The sequence below is a fragment of the Protopterus annectens genome, chromosome 8.part0 (genome assembly GCF_019279795.1).
Source record: "Protopterus annectens isolate FY-2018-M chromosome 8.part0, PAN1.0, whole genome shotgun sequence".
Taxonomy (NCBI): Eukaryota; Metazoa; Chordata; order Ceratodontiformes; family Protopteridae; genus Protopterus; species Protopterus annectens.
In genome coordinates, this window is record NC_056741.1 from 948,698,770 (window position 1) to 948,720,383 (window position 21,614).

Consider the following 21,614-nt stretch of genomic DNA (forward strand, 5'->3'; position numbering starts at 1 on the left):
CAGTGACTTGTTTTTTTTTAGGCTGATTGCAAGTGAATGTATTTCTTTATATAATCCTTGGAACCAAGGAAAGAGGTACAAACTGTTATTGCTGCTGGACAAGATTAGTTTATCCAAACATAATTGTCAAATCTCTTTTCCTGCAGAGTTGTCTGTCAGTGCTGGCTGAAGTTAAAACAGGCAATCATACAAAACAAGTCACCAAAGTCATACAAATGTTTCTCTCAGGAGAAATAGTGATACAATAAAAGACATTGACAGATCTGAATCCAGACTGGTGAGAAAAGAACTGGAAACGAATGGGTGTGTAACAGTCTCACAATGTCAGTCATGAAGAAACGAAAGAAACGGTTTAAGAGGTTGCTGTACCAACTGCAGGCACAAGTCCTGTGTGCTCTGTTTGTGCAATTATATATGTAAGTAACATGATCATTTCTCAAGTAGCTTTTCACATGTACAAGACTAAAACTGTTGAAGCAAAGAGCATGCACAGAGGAACAGACCTTTACTGGTACGTTGTCCCTGCAGTGTATAGGACATGTAGAACTTCATCATAATAAAAGTAAAGCACATCTCTGGACATGTTTGCACTGAGCTCAAACAGCCGCCCTGGATACTGTAGAATCTTATGACATGAGCTCTTTTATGTAGCTCAAGACCAACTACATTGTCTCTGGACAAAACCTGTTAAAGTGACATGTTTTCATATCACTGAACATGTTGTGCTATAAAATTTTAAGTTTTTCATATACACAATTGCTTTAATGAGTAATGTTTTTTTTAAAAAAAAACTCAGTTAAAAGCCAAAGATTCTTTTAATTACACAGTGAAAGTGGAATGAATTTTGTATCAGTTTCAGGTTAACTCGGAACATTTTTTTCTGTCTATTATGTATAGTAAGAAAATCCAACATAAAGCAGTAATGAAAATGACACTGTATACTAAACAGTTATGTCACAATAAACACTTATGTATTTAAATCTTATTTATTCAGGAAGTCCACATGGCAAAAGCATGATTATATTATTTTTTGTTTCTGATTCAAGGGCAGTTTCTGCACCAGAATGTTCTTGAGGTAGTTCAAACCATGCAGACTGGCTAAAACAATTATTTAACACTGTCTGCAGTAACTGTGGCACTCTGCTGCTGATACAATAGGAACAATGGCGTCATAGAATAGCATCTCATAAATCCCAGTAACAATTCTAATAGCTGTGTAGCATTTTGTCATTTCACGTTTTGAATATCTTGATGATAGAATGACTTATATCTTAACTATCAAATGCAACAGACAGCAAAATGCACTACCTTGCTCTTCCCCAAATAAGAACAGAAAAACACCTGTAAGTATGCAAGATCATGACCAAATTCTTTGATAGTCCCTTCATTTTGATAGGCATCTCATAATGAATTAATATTTGTTGGTGAAGTGCTTGCAGATCCCCATAAGTTTACGCACTCATATAACCTCAGCACTAAGCTGACACATTACTGACACATGGATATGATAGACGGAAGCTTCATGCTCATGTTGGTTGCTTTTCCCCTTTGTCTGTCCCAATGTCAGCTGTGATGTTTGTATAGAGTGGAAGATACTGTACTGACAGAAGGTGGTATTTCAGATTATTCATGCCTTCTGTTCTCCATGTATTGCTGGCATTTTCAAACAGTTCAAACCTGGAAAAGTGAAAAAATGAAGAGAGAAATTTTATCACAGTAATTATATTTTTTCTTGGTCGAGAGCAAAATATTGCATGCATAATCTAATCATTTAAATTGATGTATAAAGCTGATAAACTCTAACAAATCAGTAAGAAGATTTTAGCAATCGTAGCTAAACATGCTTTCTATAATACCAAGATTTATAAATAAAACAAAATTTACTTACCTTGGCTGCGTGTGTGTGTGTGTGTGTGTGTGTGTGTGTGTGTGTGTGTGTGTGTGTGTGTGTGTGTGTGTGTCTGTTAGCTATAAGGTCTATTATTATTATTTGACATTTGTTTACTGGGTAAGTGCATTGGTCAATTATTTAACATTTTTTTAAGTGGGTACATGGTGTGGTCTAAAGATCCTTGTCAGCCATGACTGGGGTCAGAAGAGCAAAAGCACATACTATTAACATTTAATGCAGCCAATTAAATGGCATGTTTTTGGAAGTTGATTAGAAGGTGGAGCACTTAAACAAAATCCACAAACCACACTTAGAACATGCAAACTTTAAACAAAGTGTGACCAAAAATCACTACTGAACCATGGACCTTGGAGCTGTGAGTTAGAGAGCTTATCTTAAACCAAGTTGCTCTGGGGTGAAGCTCATAAATATAACTTATAAAAACCTCAGTATCAAAATCTTGATTACAAATGCAGGCATTATCACAAATGATCAAGTTTCAAGAAATCGGTCATCAAATGTATGCTCAGCAAAGAATGTCATGTTCCCAGGTGCCAGTGCTAAGTTGGACAAAACAAAAAGTTGAATCTGTGATTGCCAGTGTAAATAATCAATAGAATGCAATTAGTTGACATCACAAAATGTTGATAACTGAATTCCTGAATGTTGATTTTTAGACTTTTGAAATGAAATGCACAGAGAACTAATTTTTTTATATAGTTAATAGGTACACATGCCTATTGATGTTTTGGAACAGTTATATATTTCAGCTGTGTAATGAAGCAAAATTCATGGGTAGAGTAACCATGGACAATACTATGGTCCCAAAACAAGGCAAATAGTAGAGACTGCGGACAATGTGGAATCCATAAATGTCAGACAAGGAGATTCCAGTAACTGCTCTGCTACTGACAAAGCATATAACCATGACAGAAACAGCACTGAGGCATAGCTAGGTGGCCACCAGTGCTTTGAAGCAAGAAGCAGTGCATTACAATGTAACATGAGATAAGCAATGCATGCCAGTGGTACACACAGCTGCACTGCTGAGCTGCCAGATGTGTATACAATGTAAAGTGTGTCTGCAGTGGTGCCATTAATAGCAATAATAATGAATGTGTGCACAATGTAAAGGATACATGCAGTGCTGTCAGGTAATAACAAAGGCAGTGAAAGTGTGCACAAAGCAGAGTAAGTGTGCATTGCTGCCAGATAACAATGGCAATGAACATGTGTACGATGTATAGGGTGCACGCAGTGCTGTCAGATAAAAACAATGACAGTGAATGTGTGCACATTGCAGAATAAAGTGTGCATTGCTGCCAGATAACAATAGCAATAGGTTCAAAGGTGTTTGCTAGGCTAATGACCACATGCACCTTTTTAAGACTAGCCATGCATCCCAAATCTCTGACAAGTTCTGATACCCTTGATAAATGTAAGCATGGGTCTGGGAGATGAACCATTTACAGGTTGCCTGTGTCCATTAGAGACATAGGTGCCAAATCAGGGATGAAATTCCAGTTTCCCATCCAATTCTCCAAGTTGCACTTGAATTGGGCTCGGGAGGAACTCTGCTTCACATGGATGTGGAGCCTGTTCCATAGATGGGGTAGTCTCTGGGATACATACCTATCTCTCCAGCAGGTCTTACTTATATCACAGGCAAGGTTTAAGTCTTTAGAATGGGCAATTGTGGTGCTATTTCTTTTGTGGATATACAGGAGGTCAGTCAGAGTGGAGTCTGGCAATGCCCTGTATGTCATGCATAGATCTCCCCCTCAAAAGCCTGTAGAAGACTGAATACAGGGATACAGCCTTGAGGCGGTCTGCATAGGACATTTTACTTACATCCTATATTCTTTTAGTGAGGAACCTCTATGGACGTTCCAATTGCTGGATATGCCTAGTTAGGTACATACCAAAGGGGGCATTGTACTCAATGATAGGTCTGATGAATGCCAAATACAGTGAAACAATGACTTCCTTGGACTCAGATGCCATACCTTTGTTTATAAGTTGAGCAACATAGAATGATTTTCTTACCACTGTTGACACATGATGGTCAAAGGCTAGATTACTAGTTATGTGTGTCCCTAAGTCCCTGACTACTGGGTCAACTCTAAGAGTTGTGTTGTCAATACGATAGTTACCAGGAATGTATAACTTCCCAAGGATACTATTATGCATTTCTTGGCATTTAGTTTTAGTCCATTGCTCTGACACCAGTTGTTTGTCTGTGTCAGCCCTCTTGAAAAACATTTGTGTCAATGTGAGATTCAATGACAGCTCCTAATTTTCAATCATCTCCAAATTTAGTCAGCCAGAGACCGCTAACATTGGCCTTGACTTCTGAGAAGTAAATGCCAAAAAGGAGTGGTCCAAGGACTGATCCTTGAGGGACTCCATTTGTGACTGTCCTCTTTGTAGAGGTGGATTCCTCAATTTTAACTTCCTGGGTCCTATCTTTGAGCCAGTTGGCTATCCACTGGATGACATATGGATTTGTACCTAACCTCTTGAGTTTGTCAACAATTCCCCAGTGGGGTATTGTGTCAAATGCCTTGGCCAGGTCAAGGTAGGCAGTGTGAATAATTTTGCCCTCATCCAATGCTTTGGTGACCTTCTCAAAGAAGTCCACCAGGTTAAGTAAGCATGATCTGCCCTTGACAAAACCAAACTGGGTTGGGTCCAGTGTTTGGAGGTTTACTGTAACTCTATTGATCATCTCCATAATAATTATTTCCATGGCTTTACATATAAGACTAGTGAGACTTATGGATCTATAGTTTCCAGTGTCTGTAGATGGCCCACCTTTGTGCAGAGGGATGGCTGTTTCCTTTTTCCATTCATGAGGCATGAAGCCTGTTTGGATGCTGCAGTTAAATAATAATTCCAGAGGCCCTGATAGGTCATGTTTCATGCTAATTAGAAGGCATGCTGGGATATTATCTGGGCCCATTGATGCAGTGTTCTTGGTCTTAGAGAGAGCATTAAGGACCTGTGAATGATGTATAGGGTGCACTCAGTGCTGTCAGATAAAAATAATAATAGTGAATGTGTGCATAATGTATACTGTATGTGTGAGGCAGTCAACGTGTGTACAATGTATAAGGTGCAAGCAGTGCTGTCAGGTAATAACAATGACAGTGAATGTGTGTACAATGTATGGTGTGAGGGTGACAGTGAATGTATGTACAATGTACAGGGTGCATGCAGTGCTGTTAAATAATAACAATGACAATAAATGTATGTACAATGCATGGTGTGCAGGTGACAGTGAATGTGTGCACAATGTATGGTGTGCATGTGACAGTGAATGTTTGTACACTGTATAGGATGTATGCAGTGCTGTTAAATAATGACAATGAATGTGTGCACAATGTATGGTGTGCTGATGACAGTGAATGTGTGTACAATGTATAGGGTGCATGCAGTGTGTTAAATAACAATGACAGTGAATGTGTGCACAATGTATAGGGTGCATGTGACAGTGAATGTGCGTATAATGTATAGGACGCATACAGTCTTTTCAGATAATAAAAATGACAGTGAATATGTGCACAATGTATAGGGTACATGCAGTGCTGTCAAATAATGACAGTAAGCTTCTACACAAATATAGGGTGCATGCAGTTCTGTCAGATAATAACAATGACACTGAATGCATGTACAATGTCTAGGTGCACATAACACTGCCAGATAAAAACAATGACAGTGAGCTTGTGCACAATGTCTTGAGTGCAGGCAGTGCTGTCAAATAACAATGACAGTGAGCTTGTACACAATGTATCCAGTGCATGCAGTGCTGTCAGATAACAACAATGACAGTGAATCTGTGCATGATGCAGAGCATTTGTGCAGTGTTGTCAGATAACAATGACAGTGAATGTGTGTGCAGTGTACAGCATGTATGCAGTGCTGAAAGATAATGATAACAACATTGAATGTGCAAGCACTGTATACGGATTGTGCACTGGTGTCAGATAACTATGACAGTGAATGTGTGCACAATGTATTGGGTGCATGCAGTACTGTCAGGTAATATCAATGACAGTGAATTTGTGTAAGATATCAAGCATGTATAGTGTTGTCAGATAACAATGACAGTGAATGGGTACACAATTTAGAGGGTACATTCAGTGCTATGAAATAATAATTACAGTGAATGCATGCAATGTTGTCTGATAATAACAGTGAATATGTACGCAATGTAGAAAATGTGTGCAGTGTTGTCAGATAATGACAATGACATTGAATATGCACACAATGTACAGAGCATGTGCAGTGCTGCCATCCTATGGCAATGACAGTCAAAGTATGCACTATGTATAGGACAATATCAATGAAAATGAAAATATCTTCAAAGTATAGTGTAGTACTGTCAAATAATAGCAATAACAATCATATATTCACAATATAGAGGGAGATATGCACTACTGTTATATACTGGAAATGGAAGTGAATGTATTCACAGTGTAGAAGGTATGTAGTCCAATAGGTATGTTGGTAGATAGTCCTAAATAGTTATTTACTTGGTACATCTGCCGTGGAGTAGGATGTACAGAAGCAGCACCACAGTGGCAACTTCCACTCTGTTATCTCTGCACTGTCTACAGTTAGTGATAAGGAGGAAATGATAAACATCCCATGCTGTGGTGGAACACATATGTCATGCAAAGGTAAGCAGTGTGCATATTTAGAGGCCACAACTGCACAAACAGTACACCGACAGTGTAATATGGTGACAGTAACTTCTGGTTAATATCAGCATGCTGAAAGGCCATACAGTATTTGTATTCATGTGCATTTTAAGTACAACAATCAGACCAATGGATGTGTACACCTGAAGAGAATTTTATTCAAAACATGCAGTTGCAATGTGCAGTTGAAGCATTTCATGTCTGCAATGCCATACTGTGCGAGCATTTATAAACTCTAGTATATTGCACTGCTGCCTTTCTAACAAGAACATTTACACAACTGCAGAGGTCTCAGCAGACAATTATGCTTAACAGTAGCTTTTATAACTTTGCTCATTCCTGCTTTGTCTCTAGGAATGCCTTCATCTGTGGCACACTTCATTAATAAATACCCAGCACAACAACATTCTCCTCATCTTGGATATGAATTTGTCATCTTTGATGCTGAAGGGAACTTAGCACAGGAACAGAAGTTTTACTCTGTGGTGTGTAGCAAGATGCAGATGACAGTCTAGGGTGCCTTTATCTCTGGTACAACTGTGGCATTAGGGACATGATTGTCATTTGTGTTGTTCCTCACCTCAGACCCATAGTTCTGGTCCGGCATAACAGCTCATCCTTTGTTCATAGGTTCATAGGTAGGTACTAGGCTATCTGCTCGAGGGCATTTATAAGCCTAGCCAGAGTGTGTCAGCTTTTGCCGCCCCATTGATTAATTAACTGAGCCTCTGTCAAGAAGAGCCAATGAAGTGATCCCAGGGGTGTATTTTCTGTTACCCATCCACTCGTCAAGGTTTCTCTTGAAGAGTGTTAGTGAGGGGCTCTGCCTAATGTAGTTAAGAATTTTGTTCCAAAGCATGGGGAGTCTCTGTGACAGGAATCTATCCCTCCAACATGTTCTATTTATTGTTGTGGTGAGGTTTAGCTCACTAGAGCAAGTGACTCGCAGTGATTTGGATTTCTTTAGGTGGAGCATGTCCATCAATTCTGAGTTGGACATGGCTTTGTAAGTCAAGCAGAGATCACCTCTAAGTAAGTGATATGCCACTGAGTACAGCCAGAGCTTTTCCAGTCGGGCTGCATAGGACATATGGTTGAGGCCAGTAATCCTCTTGGTGAGGTACGTTTGTGGTCTTTCCAGCTGTTGGAAGTGTCTTGTGAAGTACATCCCAAATGGGGCATTGTACTCTATGATGGGTCTGATGAGTGACGAGTAGCGGGGCACTAATACCTCTTTATTTCTAGATGTGAACCCTTTAGTAATTAGATGGGCTACACAGAAGGATTTTCTAACTACTTTGGCAATATGATTGTCAAAGGAGAGATTACTATCTACCTGGGTCCCCAGATCTCTTATTTCCTCTTCTGTATTAATGGGGCTGCCACCTATGTGGTAATTCATGGGTGTTTTGTTTTTCCCAAACGGGATGACTATGCATTTTTTGGCATTTAGCTTGAGACCATGACTTTGACACCAGGTGTCCATCTCAGTAAGGCCCTTTTGGAGAATGTCCGTGTCAGCCTGAGAGTCAATTATGGCTCCCAGTTTGCAGTCATCGGCAAACTTGGTTAGCCATAGTCCTCCTGTGTTTGCCTGTACTTCTGAGAAGTATATGCCAAACAGTAGGGGTCCCAGGACCGAGCCTTATGGGACACCACTTATGACTGGTTTAGAGTCGTTCCTGGAGCCCGCTATTCTTACCGTGTGAGTTCTGTCTGTAAGCCAGTTGGCAACCCATCTCGTGACATAGGGGTTTATGTTCAGGCTGGTGAGTTTTTCTATAATTCCCGAGTGGAGAATGGTGTCAAAAGCCTTGGCAAGGTCAAGGTAGGCTGTGTGAACCACCTTCCCCTCATCTATGGCCTTGGTGACTGTCTCGAAGAAGTCAATCAGGTTTAGTAGGCATGATCTGCCCTTAACAAAGCCAAACTGAGTTGGGTCAAGTGTTTGGAGGTTCCCAATGTCTTTGTTAATGAGTTCCATGATGATGCGCTCCATAGCCTTGCAGACCAGGCTAGTCAGGCTTATGGGATGATAGTTACCATGGTCAGTTGTGGCCCCTCCTTTGTGAAGCAGAATAACAATTGCTGTGTGCCATTCTATGGGCATGTAGCCTGTGGAGAGGCTGAGGTCGAACAGTGTGTTTAGGTGGGTGGTTAGTTTGTTCTGTAGTTCATGCAAGATGCAGCCTGGCACACCATCTGGCCCCATTGACGCTGTGCTTTTGGCTTTTGAAAGGTCTGTTTTCACCCATGCATCTGTGATTTCTGGGGCACTACACCTTTCCGGTATTGTTGTGGACCTTTTTGGATGTGAGGGGGGGGGTGAAGTTTACACTGAATCTATCTGCCAGGATGTTGGCAATATCAGTAGGTTCAGTATATTTTGTGCTATTTTGCACTAGCTCAGAGCATATCTGTTGTCACTTAGATTCTTGACATAGCTAAAGAAGGCTTTCTGGTTATATTTTGAATCCTTGGCTATTTTTCTTTCGAAGTTAGCCTTGGAGGATTTTATGAGGGACCTTAGTTTCTTACTGATACTGATCAGGGATGTCTTTCCTTCTTGGGATTTGCTTTTTTTCTGAACTAGTTTTCTCCTTCTGTTGTATAGCCTGTTTATGGCAGGGGTCCACCAGACTTGTTTCCTTCTCTTAGGGGAGTGAGTCTTGGTTTTGCTAGGGATGGCATGATCCATGCATCCTTGTAGGTGCTCATAGAGTGCATTTGTAAAGGTTCCTGCATCTTAGACACTGTTATCCTTTAGCGTGGGGGCTGTGAAACTTACCACCTCTGTCTTAAGTAAGGTGAAGTGAAGTTTGCTATAGAAAGCTTTTTCACTGTGGTTTCCTTGATTGGGGGTGGTGGTGTGGTGTGGACATCCAGAGTGATTAGTTTATGGTCTGATCTAACCAGTGACAGGTTGACCTCCAGTGTGGACACCTGTCACCCATGTTGGTGATGACCAGGTCCAATATGTTTTCACCTCTGGTAGGGGAGTTTACCAGCTGATCCAGGGCATTTGAGATGATAAATTCCAGGAAGCGCTGGACCTGGGAGTTTGTACTTGAGTATTTTTCCTAGTTAACGGTAGGGTAATTGAAATCGCCCAATATCAAGGTGTTCGGTAGGACCTTCATGTTTTCCAGTGTCTCCAGAAAGGCAGAGTGGTGGTCCTGGGTCATGGAGGGTGATCTGTAGCTGGCCACAATTTGCATTACAGATTTGCCTGATGTTAGTTGCACATGGATGATCTCAGAGGTATCATGCTGCGCCACTAACCTGGAGGTATAGTTATCCTTGATGAATATGGATACACTCCCTACTTTTGTGTTTCGGTCCATGTTCTGTGGTCGAAATGTGTGGTATGAGTTGTAGCCCAGTAGTGCTGGGGTGCTCTGTGGAGCCTTGAACCAGGTTTCAGCTACTGCACAGATGTCGACGTTCTCCATACTGAGGAGTGCTTCAAGCACGTGCATTTTGAGATTAAAACTCTTAGCATTGAGTAGCATAACCCTCATTAGTCCACATTAAGGACTTTCCACACAGAAACATTATTAAGTCCATTCTTGTGGTGTAGATATCCATTTATGTTTAGCATTTCTGTGCCCTTTGAGCTGTATGCATTATGTTACCAGTTATTTATTATTATTTAATTCCATTTGTTTACCAGGAGAGTCCAACTGGGTCTATGAAGGCTCTTTGTCAGCTGAGGCCTGGGAAGAAAAGCTCCACTAGCTACAATATAAACACAGCAAAAAGTCATTACATAGCAATAGTGTATGCCAAATAAGAAGTACATGAGGAAAGAAAAAAATTAATATGACATTAGAAAAGTGAAATAATAAAATCAGTAACAAGAATTAGCACAATGAGCATCAATACACGTTTTAACCAAACACTCAAACATATTGAACAGTTATTGCATAATTATATACATGTATACTCATTTGCATAAATACATACAAGTATACTCATTTTAGGTTGAGAACAATGCAGTCAGCTGATAGGTGATGGAAAGACACTGGGCAACTGAGGGATAGAAGAAGAAGTTAAAGGGATGGAGAAAGATTAGGAGAGAGATCCACGCAGAGGGTACTTTCAGTAGGGGAAAGAGCAAGGTGATGGGTATGATTAGAGCTACTAATCTGGTTTAGTGCAGGAGCAAAGCCAAGTATTGCTAAGGTGTTCTCTAAGTAGTTGTTTGAACTTGTGAGTATTTTGTGAGTAGTTGTTTGAACTTGAGTATTTTTTGTACCAAGTATATTTTGAGGTATATCATTCCAAGTTTTGACAAGTCCCTGTGACTATTATTGAACTTGTTTTCCTTCGGGAGCAGTTTATTGGATGACCTCAGTGTTCTATTATTAGAGTAAGGCTGAACTAGGTTGCTTAAAGATGGGCAGTTATCCAGGTAGTAGATGGTAAAATGAGTTAGAACAAGTTGGTTATAGGTGAGAAAGTTAGGGAGTTGTAACCAGCAGAGTTAGTGAAGTACCTTACAGTAATGAGTTCTTGCAGGTTGATTAGAAGCAAATCTGGCTACTTTGTAGTAGCAGGATTCTACTTTGTTTAAGTCACATTTTCTTAAGTTAGTGAAAATTGGGGAGGCATATAAGAGGGTGGATAGAAGGTGAGTTCTGCAGATGTTCTGTCTGGTGGAATCAGTTAAGAAGGGCTTTAGTCTGTACAGGGAGCCTAATTTAAAGTGGACTTTCTTGATAATTAGAAATAGGTGTTTATCAAATCTGAGGTCTTTGTCAATGATGACTCCTAATAGCTTTGTATATTCAACGGGTTCAATAAGAGTATTGTTAGATGAGTAAATGGCAAAAGTCATGGTGTCTATGGATTTTTTTACTACTGGAGAACAGCATAAGTTTTGTTTTTGAAGCATTAAGAATTAGCTGTGAGTTATTAAGGTATTTTTCTATGTCCAGAAAGGATTGTTGGGTTTTGTTGAGTAGGGACGATAGAGATGGAGTAGAGCATATGAGGGACAAGTCTTCTGCATGTTGAACCAATGTAGCATGTTGGGGGGGGTTGTGCTACATCTATTTGTAAATATGGTGAAAAGGAGTGGTTACTAAGCACTGTTAGTAAGTGCTGAATCCTGAAGTTGAGTTTCTCTTCCAGTTTTGGTGTTCTCCATGCTTTCGTATGAAACTGGTCTCCATTTGTTGTTATAGTCTGCACCTGTGCTGGTGTATCTCAAGGGCTCCCATGTTACCTCTTCCCTCTTCTTCCTAGGTGTATCTCTTCAAGCTCTTCCATTGTGGTCCTAGATTCATATATAAGTAAAAAACAACTGCTGGTGTTCGCTCCAAATTACCTTGTTTGTTATACGAGCAAATGTCCAAAAGTATATATATAGTCCCAGTCTATTCAGACCAAAAGCAAGTTGAAAAAAACGACTTTACAGTCCAAGAATAAAAATGACTATGCAGTCCAAAGACAAAAGTGTGGAGGCTCCAAATAATATTAAAAAATCTGTTTTATTGGATCCACAGACAGACGGTTAGCGCTTTCGCATGAGATGCTTTTTCAAACCAATACATTTTCATTCTGAGATTCCATCATTATATACTCTTGCTTTTTGAGCAAGAGATGGATAGTTTAGTGAATAGATTTAAAAGTAGGCATTATAATTGCAAAGAAGTTAATGAAGTATTTCGGCAGGTTCTGGACTTAAGACAAGGAAGTGCAGCTCCCATTTTTTCTGATACTGGTATGTCTGAGTATAGACTCAGAAATAATACTACTGTGGGTTCAGAGGAAAATGCTATTAGATACACACTCTGCTATACTCAAGATACTCAAGATATAAGACAGTGCATCAATAAACATTGGAACATTCTTAGATTGGATCCAGAAGTCTCACAGTTCATAAAAGAACATCCCAGTTTTGCCTATAGAAATAAGAAAAACTTGCACAGATTACTTTGTTGTTCTGATTATAAAATCAAAGGTATATACCCTGAATTCCATGGCACTAATCCATGTTATAAATGCAATTATTGTAAGTATGTATCTAATATTTTTAATTTTATACATCCAGTTACAGGAGAAATGTTTAACATCAAAGTAAATGCAAATTGTGGATCTAAACACCTGGTATATTTAGCGAGATGCGTATCCTGTATGTCTTTTTATATAGGAAAAACGGATAGGATGTTAAAAGAGCGTATTCGAGAACATCTTTATCAGATTCGAATTAAATCACAGGTTAATGCATTGTCAAAGCATATTCTAGATAAGGATAGTACGCACAGTTTCACGTTCTCTGTTTTACAAATATTACAACCTAGTGCCCGAGGGGGGGTGATATAAAAAAATTAACAGAATCTGTGGAAGCCCAATGGATCATAAAAAACAGGGCACACTTTGCCCCTGGGCTAAATGATAGGGTTCCTCTAAAACCCATGTTAAAAAATAGGAGAGTCAGACCATGTTAAGTGAAGTTTTGTGTAGAAAATTTATTATATTATATTATATATATGTATTTTTTATACATATATATATATTTTTCATATATTTATATATTTACATGTATAATTTTTATACTTGTATGTTGTTTGTATATATACATGCATTTAAACAAAGCATGTACATATGCATATATAAGCATAGACACATATATGTATATTATATTATATTATTTAATAATGTACATAATTAGTTGAGGTATTTGGTATAGTCTATTTTCTAAGATTTATTACATGGAAATTTTTTAAAATTCTTCTTTATGCAAGAAATAGTTTTACACATGTATGTTTTTGCAAAGTGTTGAACATAGAAGAATTTTATTTTTGCATATTAGAATATTGTTATTTTATTCTTTATATCAAGATACATTTTAATTTATATTTTCAAATGTATTTATATGCAGCAGTTTTATTCTGAAACATAGTAACTTTGAATATATTTTATAGATGTTTCCTTATATATGTCTATCTGAAGTGGTGTTTGTTTCTTTAAAAAGTTAATGCTTTGATTGATTTTTATGAGCAATTTAAGTATATAATGATGGTATCTCAGAATGAAAATGTATTGCTTTGAAAAAGCATCTCATGCGAAAGCGCTAACCGTCTGTCTGTTGATCCAATAAAACAGATTTTTTAATATTATTTGGAGCCTCCACACTTTTGTCTTTTCTTTGGACTGCATAGTCGTTTTTATTCTTGGACTGTAAAGTCGTTTTTTTCAACTTGCTTTTGGTCTGAATAGACTGGGACTATATATATACTTTTGGACATTTGCTCGTATAACAAACAAGGTAATTTGGAGCGAACACCAGCAGTTGTTTTTTACTTATTTATTTTATTCTGGCTTTTATACTGCTGGTGTTCCTCGTGACACGGTGTGCAACAGCTTTTACTTTTATCTTTGTTATAGATTCATATATGTTTAGTCTGACAGTACAAAGGACTAAGGTTCTGAGCTAGTAACAAACTAGTTCCCATAGGCCACCAAACAAAGTTTGATTCCATTTGCCTGTGGTGTTACTGTGAGTAAGTCACTTAATAGACTATGCTTCTGGATCACCCTTGAAAAGGGATACTCATACCAGTGGGACTGCTCAGTTAATAAATGAGTGAAATAAAAAGATATGTTATCATTTTTATAACCCTTAAGACACACGAATACCATTTTCCAACGTATACATTTTTTAGTACCAGTGCATTTGTTGGTATTGTTTTTGAAACTGGTTAATGAACTACTTTCTTTAATGATATTAGGAAGTTTGTACTTAAGTATGACAGTCACATAATGCTTTAGTTCCTTTATTTACTAATGTTAATTTTTAATGTTTAGTAACAGATGACCTATCATTGTCCATGTTACTATGTTTGCAAAACAGGGATGAATCATTTGATATCTCAAAAACAAGATAGTCATTGTCTCTCGAGAGTCTGTATGACATCAAAAAAGTGACAATTTTTATAGTCTATGTAGGTTTTGTTTTACCACCCAGGGATTTTCTTAAATAGGAATCTTTGAGCTTTCTTAATGGTCATGTGCCTAGTTTAGTAATCACAAATGAGGGTAGCATTTTTAATGGTGGGGAGGGTCAGTGGGCACTGTGTGTTCCTGTTTTAACTATGGCTTTGATTATCATATGGCCAAGCGTGTAAACTTTTTAGTCAGTATGGTCACATTTTGATCAAATCTGAGTTTACTATTCATATAATGTCTATGGATCAATTCTAGCTATCTGTATTTAATAACTATCAATCTGTCTTTTGAAAATTGTCATCTTTTTTTCCTAGTGTTGACTATGCTTGCTTGCTTTCTTGGAGTTCAAAGATAAATAACTATTGTTACCTCAAGTGTGAATTTTACATAAACATTCTTGCTGGAGTGCTGCAGTTAAAGAAGATGTCACTACCATGGAGTATGATGTCATCTGCATGTTTATTGAACTAAAGTTCCTTTTGGACCATGATGTTAGAAAACAATATCCCAAACAGAGTCCAGCCCTGTGGGACAAAGCTGGTTACTCTCACGAAGTCCAATAGAAGGCATTCCATGAAAAGTTTTCTATTGTTTAATCATTGTTCAACTCACTAGACAATGTGTCCATTCACATTTAACATCCTGAGCTCATAAACCTTCCTTTTTTTGACTTTGCTCTAAAGGTCTTAGACAAATGCAAGTCGGTGGTGTTAACAGTAACTTGTATAATGCCCAAAACCTTTTGTTGACCTCTTCAACGTTTATGCATTTATGTGACATTGTTCTGAAGGCCTTAACCAAATGCAACCACATGGTGTTCACAGTAAATGTCTTAATATATACAATCTTTTACTGACCTCATCAACTTTTATGCATTTATGTGACTCAGTTCTAAAGGCCTTAGCCAAATACAGTAGATTGTTTAATTTTCAAAATCTTTTTCTGACATCATCAAACTTTATTAATTTATGAGACATTACCCTGAATGCCTTAGCCAAATGAATCTTACAAGGTGTTTGCAGTAAATTGCTTTTAATACTCAAAATGTTTTTTTTTTTTTTTTTAATTCAGAGTCAACACTCAGGTGTGGAGTGGACTTGAACTTACTGTAGTAATGAGGCATTCCCCCACAGGCTCAACCCATCCCCAATCCATGTATGAATATCCCTGCTGGCCTCGGTCACAAGCCCCCTGTCTGACTGGAGAAGTGAATGCCATTGGGTGGGGAGGGGGGTTGAGAGGACAGGAGTACTTCCATGATCATACACAGCTTAGAGTTAGGCCCTACTCCCATAAGAATAATGCATACATGAAAGGCCGCTGTAGTCTAATAAGCATGATCAAGGAGTGTCGCTGCTCTGACCCTTAGGCTGCAACATTGCCCAAGCCCAAACACACATGCCTAGCCAGGACATTATTCTGGGTCCTGAACTCCAAAGGGACTGTAAGAATGCCTCTCCCACATCATCATGTTATTGCCACCCTTCTCCCCAAAGACAGATGAACAGGCTAAGCCTCATCATTCCTCCTTTCACTGGCTAACTCCTACAAGTATCCATCCCTATCCACTAATTAAACTTGGGTCACGTGTTACAGTTAGGGTTTCATCTGTCAACAGTTTTTTTACCTCATATCTGACATCGTTCTTAATTGATATGTTTATTAATATACATATAAAAAGCAGGCTACAGTGGCATTAGATAATGTCTTACTGCACTCACTTATTATTTAAAATTCTGAGGATCTGAAGTAATGAATCCTTTTGAGCATGGACCCATATGTCACACTAAACTCCTGGGGGTCATGATAGATTCTAACCTAAGATTCAACATCTGTATCTCACAAACTATAAAGAAAGTTCATAAAAAACTAGGAATGGTATACAGATATAAACAGTATCTTACAAATTCAACAAAAACTACAATAGCTCAAACACACCTCATCTCAACTCTCCTTTACACCTCTTCTATTCCCATTAACCTCCGAAAAACAGACTTGACAAAGCTAGAGTCCTGCTATAACAAAATTGTGAAATTCAGCACAGACTCCCCTTTCAGGACACATCACTGCACTGCACTTAAACAACTCAAATGACTAGAACTCCCACAACTCTTAGTCTACAACCAACTAACCATGGCCCATAAGATGCTCTACCAACCACAAAAAAAACCCGGCCCTTGTTGACCTAATAGGGTCTATATTAAATCACCAAACACTTAGAAAAGCGAACGCTGATTCATTGACCCCATGTAAGTGAAACCTTACAATCTCGAACAATCAGAACAGCAATTTTTTTCCCAGGGAAAAATATCGCTGTTCCAAGAAATAAATGCACAATACACACACACACACCACAAACTATTTCTAATGTGGGAGGCTGTGTCCCTCCACACACCCCCTACTTAAATATACCAACTCCGAGACCGCATGGTTTCTTTCCCAGGGAAAGAATTTGCTTATATGACGGGACGGTATTTTGCCATTTCGCGCTTTACAGTTTAATCAAGACGAATTCAAGAGAATGCGTCTTCGATCAGCTAATAGGGAATCACCTAATACATCCCTATGTAAACAACAGAACCCTCTGCTCTAATAAAAAAACCCTGCTAATCATATCCAAATCCAGTAACACTGCTGGGTACTCTCTTTTCTCCAACATCATAGCTAAAACCTGGAACAAGCTGCCTCATGTATTAACTTCCAATACCAATCTACTTCATTTCAAAAGAGGACTAAAAACTCACCTAACTTGTACATAGCTATGCTCCTGCAACAATCTAGGATGATCTCTTACTCTACCTTCCTAGCACTATACCCTAACCTCAAAATTTCCATAACGCCACTCTATTTTACTATAAACTGTAACTCTCGCTTTTACCTAGCAATAGCACTGCCATTTTACTTGCACTGTTATATTAAAGTACATTATATCTTATGATTACTAAGGATGTTTATTTCTGGTTCGAACTACAGCCTGACATTGTAGCACTATTGTTCATTGAAAATTTCATCTGGGAATAATTGAAGCTTTTCATCTGATAATAACATTGCAGTTACCTATGTCTATATGTATATACCCCACAAGGTAAGTATGTCTTATTATTATGTGTGCTCAAAAAACATGATAAATACCCTGTACTAATAAGCTTGCACAATAATGTATATGTATACTTATACCTGAAATGTGTTACTGTTGTTTATATTGTTTAATGTGGAGCTTTTCTTCCTGGGCCTCCACTGAAAAAGGACCCGTGTATAGTTGGACTTTCCCAGTAAACAATTGTAAACTAAATAAATAAATGGAGATGGCCATAATGTGTCATTATACATCAAAAATAGATACTGTTGTTAGATACTTGTTAAGTATAATTCATAAAGGTTTATGTAAGTTATCTGAGATTTTGTGTAGAAAATTATCAGGGATATTGTCTTGATTCACAGAGCTGGTGTATTTAATTTTTTAGTGATGTTATATTCATATCTTCATAAATATGGGCCTACATGGCAAATTAACATGCAAAGCTCCAAAGCTTTTCTTTCAAAACTGTCACACAATCTGTCTGTGGCCATTTAAGATATTATTTTATCTTTTAATCAGTGAACATCTTCCCACCCTGCAGACCAGGCTTTAGACTTCCCCTTCCAACCCCCTAATGACACATCATTCCCCCTTCAGGGCAACAGCTAGAAAATGTGTCCTTTTCCAGGACTGGACTATTGAGACCATTTCATTTCCTGGCAGTGATGAGAGTTTATCAACTCATTCATTCCCCTTCAGAAGTGAGAGCTAGGAGTCAGCAGGCTCTCATTCAGTCATATAAGGGTTAATTACCTCCCACCTACCTCTTTCTTTGTTGTGGCAGGTGGCTATTGCATAATCTGCTCTGTCTGTGTGGGGCTGTTGAGTGCCTCCTCATACAGTGAGGAATACCTCCTGGCTTAAATTGTTGTGAGCACCATCCAACCTGATAGCTGCTATCAGCAATCTCACATCACTCCTGCTGGGGTCATTGGTGCAGAGGGTCACTCCACCTCCTTTCCTAAAGGATGGGTGTACCAAAACTTGCTTCTTATGCCCATCTTCTCTGCCTCAGTCAGTTCAGCACTTAGGCTGCTAATCAAACTCAGGTTATTTGGGTGAAGGACAGAACTTTATCTCTCTACATCACAGGGATGAGGCAGAATCAGTGCATATCTTGTTGTTAATAAGTGGTACTGAATTGCATTCTTGGCAAATTTCTTTGGATTTTTGAACAAAATTCTAAAACATCTTTTTACTCCCTTAACTTTAGCATCCAGACAAGTCTCTTAGTTAGACTACAATTCCTTAATGAAGTCCATACGTTTCTTTTGAGATGTGTTTAGCCTGTATTTATTTTCAGAGTTTTGATTATTTCTGAAGTCCCTGTGACATTTCTTTTCTTCTTTTATGCAGTTTATTGATTATATAATTCCACCAAATAGATTTAGGTTTAAAATTATTTATATATACCATTGACATCAGTATGCAATTTGTTTGTCATTAATTTGACAATAAATTATTCTGTATCTGTACATAGACATTTCTTTACATACATGTTTTTGACATCTATTTATTTCTATCTCTCTCTCTCTCTCTCTATACATATATATATATATATATATATATATATATATATATATATATACACACACACACACATACACACACACACACACACACACACACACACACACACATATGGATTCATTTCAGAAGACTGAAAACCCAAAAACTCGAATACCATAAGACTGACACCCAAAATCCTGAAAACGCATGTCATGAAAATTCAAAATCCTGAATCCCAAAAGACTGAAAACCCACAGGGTACAAACAATGACTATAGACAAGACAAAGCATATTACATTCCACGAAGTATGAGCAGGGGGGCAAGCCCCGCCGCACCCCTCATGTGGGGGGCAGCACCCCTCACACCCCCTGCTACTTAAATATATCAACTCCAGAAAATAAAATGGTGAACATACCATTACATGTTTCATGACCACCTGTTGTAACCTTAGTAATGTTCCCTTCTAACTTACTATACTACAACATAACTCATGTTAGTGTAGTGAAATGCAATCTCGGAGTTGATATATTTAAGTAGCAGGGGATGTGGGGGGGTGCAGTGGGGCTTGCCCCCCCTGCCCATACTTGGTGAAAAGTAAAATGCTTTGTCTAGTCTTTGTTTCTCTGTGTGTCCTTGTACTGGAATACATATATATATATATATATATATATATATATATATATATATATATATATGTATGGATTCACTTCAGAAGACTGAAAACCCATAATCTCGAATCCCATAAGACTGACATCCTAAATCCTGAAAACTCCAAATCTTGGTAATTCAAAATCCTGAATCCCAAAAGACTGAAAACACACAGGATATAAATACTCACTATATTCCAGTACAAGGACACACACACACACACACACACACACACACACACACACACACACACACACACACACACTTTTTCACATTTTATATACATTTCACCTGATCTTAATTGTTACTTGATTGAGAGTGTCATGTTTAAGCCACATTTCAGAAAACCTTAATCATTTTTCCATTTAATGATAAACCATAGTTAAATCCTTATAAACTATGTAGATTTTCTAGAACTAAAATGTTTTAATTGCAAATAAAATGAAAGAATTCTGGAATACTTTAGAAAAAAAATAATAAACTTTGTAAAATATTTCAGTATTTTACTGCCTCTTTAAGAGAACTGATGAAATTGAGATTTTCAGTAAAAATATTTAATATTTAGAGTAATTTAATATTTGCCTAATTCCTTACAGACTTTTCACCTATCCTCGCATATATGCTGACACCATTTTGTAGTAATATCATTTAAAGTCACAGGATACCACATGGATTCAGAGTACATTTCTGTGAATTTATGTAGGGACAAGACCCAGGTAGCCAGATATAGGGGTAACAGAAACACCTCCATTTTACACATATGATTTGAACTAGTGTTGAAAACAGTCTTACTAGGTATGACTTTAGATTTCTCTGCCTAACACATTGAGGGTCTTCCAAAAATAGATTATGCCTTATCATATTAATAGCATTCTGTTCTAATGCCATTGATGCCTTGGGGTCTAGACTATCAGTGGTTAAGATTTGCCTAATCTGTCTAAACCATTAGATCCCTGAGTGTTATGTTAGTCTCTGGATTGTTGAATGACTTGGTGGAAGATCCTTCTACATCACAATTTAAAATAAGACTTTTCCACTAAAACCAGTAACTTTTGGTGAACCCCAGTGGCCAATTCTAACAGACACTCATATTATTTAATGTATTAAATTTGCTGATGACGGTGAAACTAGAGCTATCATAACATCTTTGAAAAAACTACAGTTATTTCTAGATACTTTATAATTTTGGTCAGCTGATAATGGTGAGAATTTTAATATCGAAAAATATGCTGTAATGTACTTCAGTTATTCCTAGATACTTTATAATATTCGTCAGCTGAAAATGGTGAGAATTTCAATATCAAGAAATATGCTGTAATGTACTCTAGTAAGAGCAACAAATCAAATCCTTATGTCATGAAGAATGCCATTATTGACAGATGTGGACATTGCAAAAATGCAGATTTGCCTGCAGACAATATATTATATTCTATATGCAATGTCTGTTTCATAATTATGAGATATTTCACCAGTACATGAAACATACTTTAAGCCATTTCCTATAGGAAGGCATCCATTGTCCTCCATTTGTATCAGTTGATTGTGAGATCCATCACTGCATACATTGCCTATTTCTGCTCATATTCAGTGGCAGACTTTGAAAACCTCAATATAGCCTAACAGCACTTTACTAATAAGATCTATGGAGTAAGCAATTGATGATATTCTGATATACCTGAATATGTGCAGTTTGACTGTCAGGTATTGTTTGTTCTGGGTAAACCTAATTAATATAGCTAAATATGTTAACAGCAACACATAAATTTCTCATATGGGCCCATACTTAAACTAGCATGACTTTGGAATCAGAAATTGTTTCACTTTATT

The 21,614-nt window shown here is 37.8% G+C and overlaps 1 protein-coding gene across 1 annotated transcript in view; it reads right to left on the reverse strand.

Moving 5' to 3' along the window:
- Positions 1–796: 796 nt before the first annotated feature.
- Positions 797–21,614, reverse strand: part of LOC122809178 (beta-1,4-galactosyltransferase 3-like) — a 267,951-nt gene continuing 247,133 nt past the window's right edge. Inside the window, exon 7 of the mRNA XM_044080478.1 lies at positions 797–1,677. Coding sequence (XP_043936413.1) covers positions 1,527–1,677 — 151 coding nt within the window. The 3' untranslated portion in view covers positions 797–1,526. The remainder of the gene's footprint in view (positions 1,678–21,614) is intronic.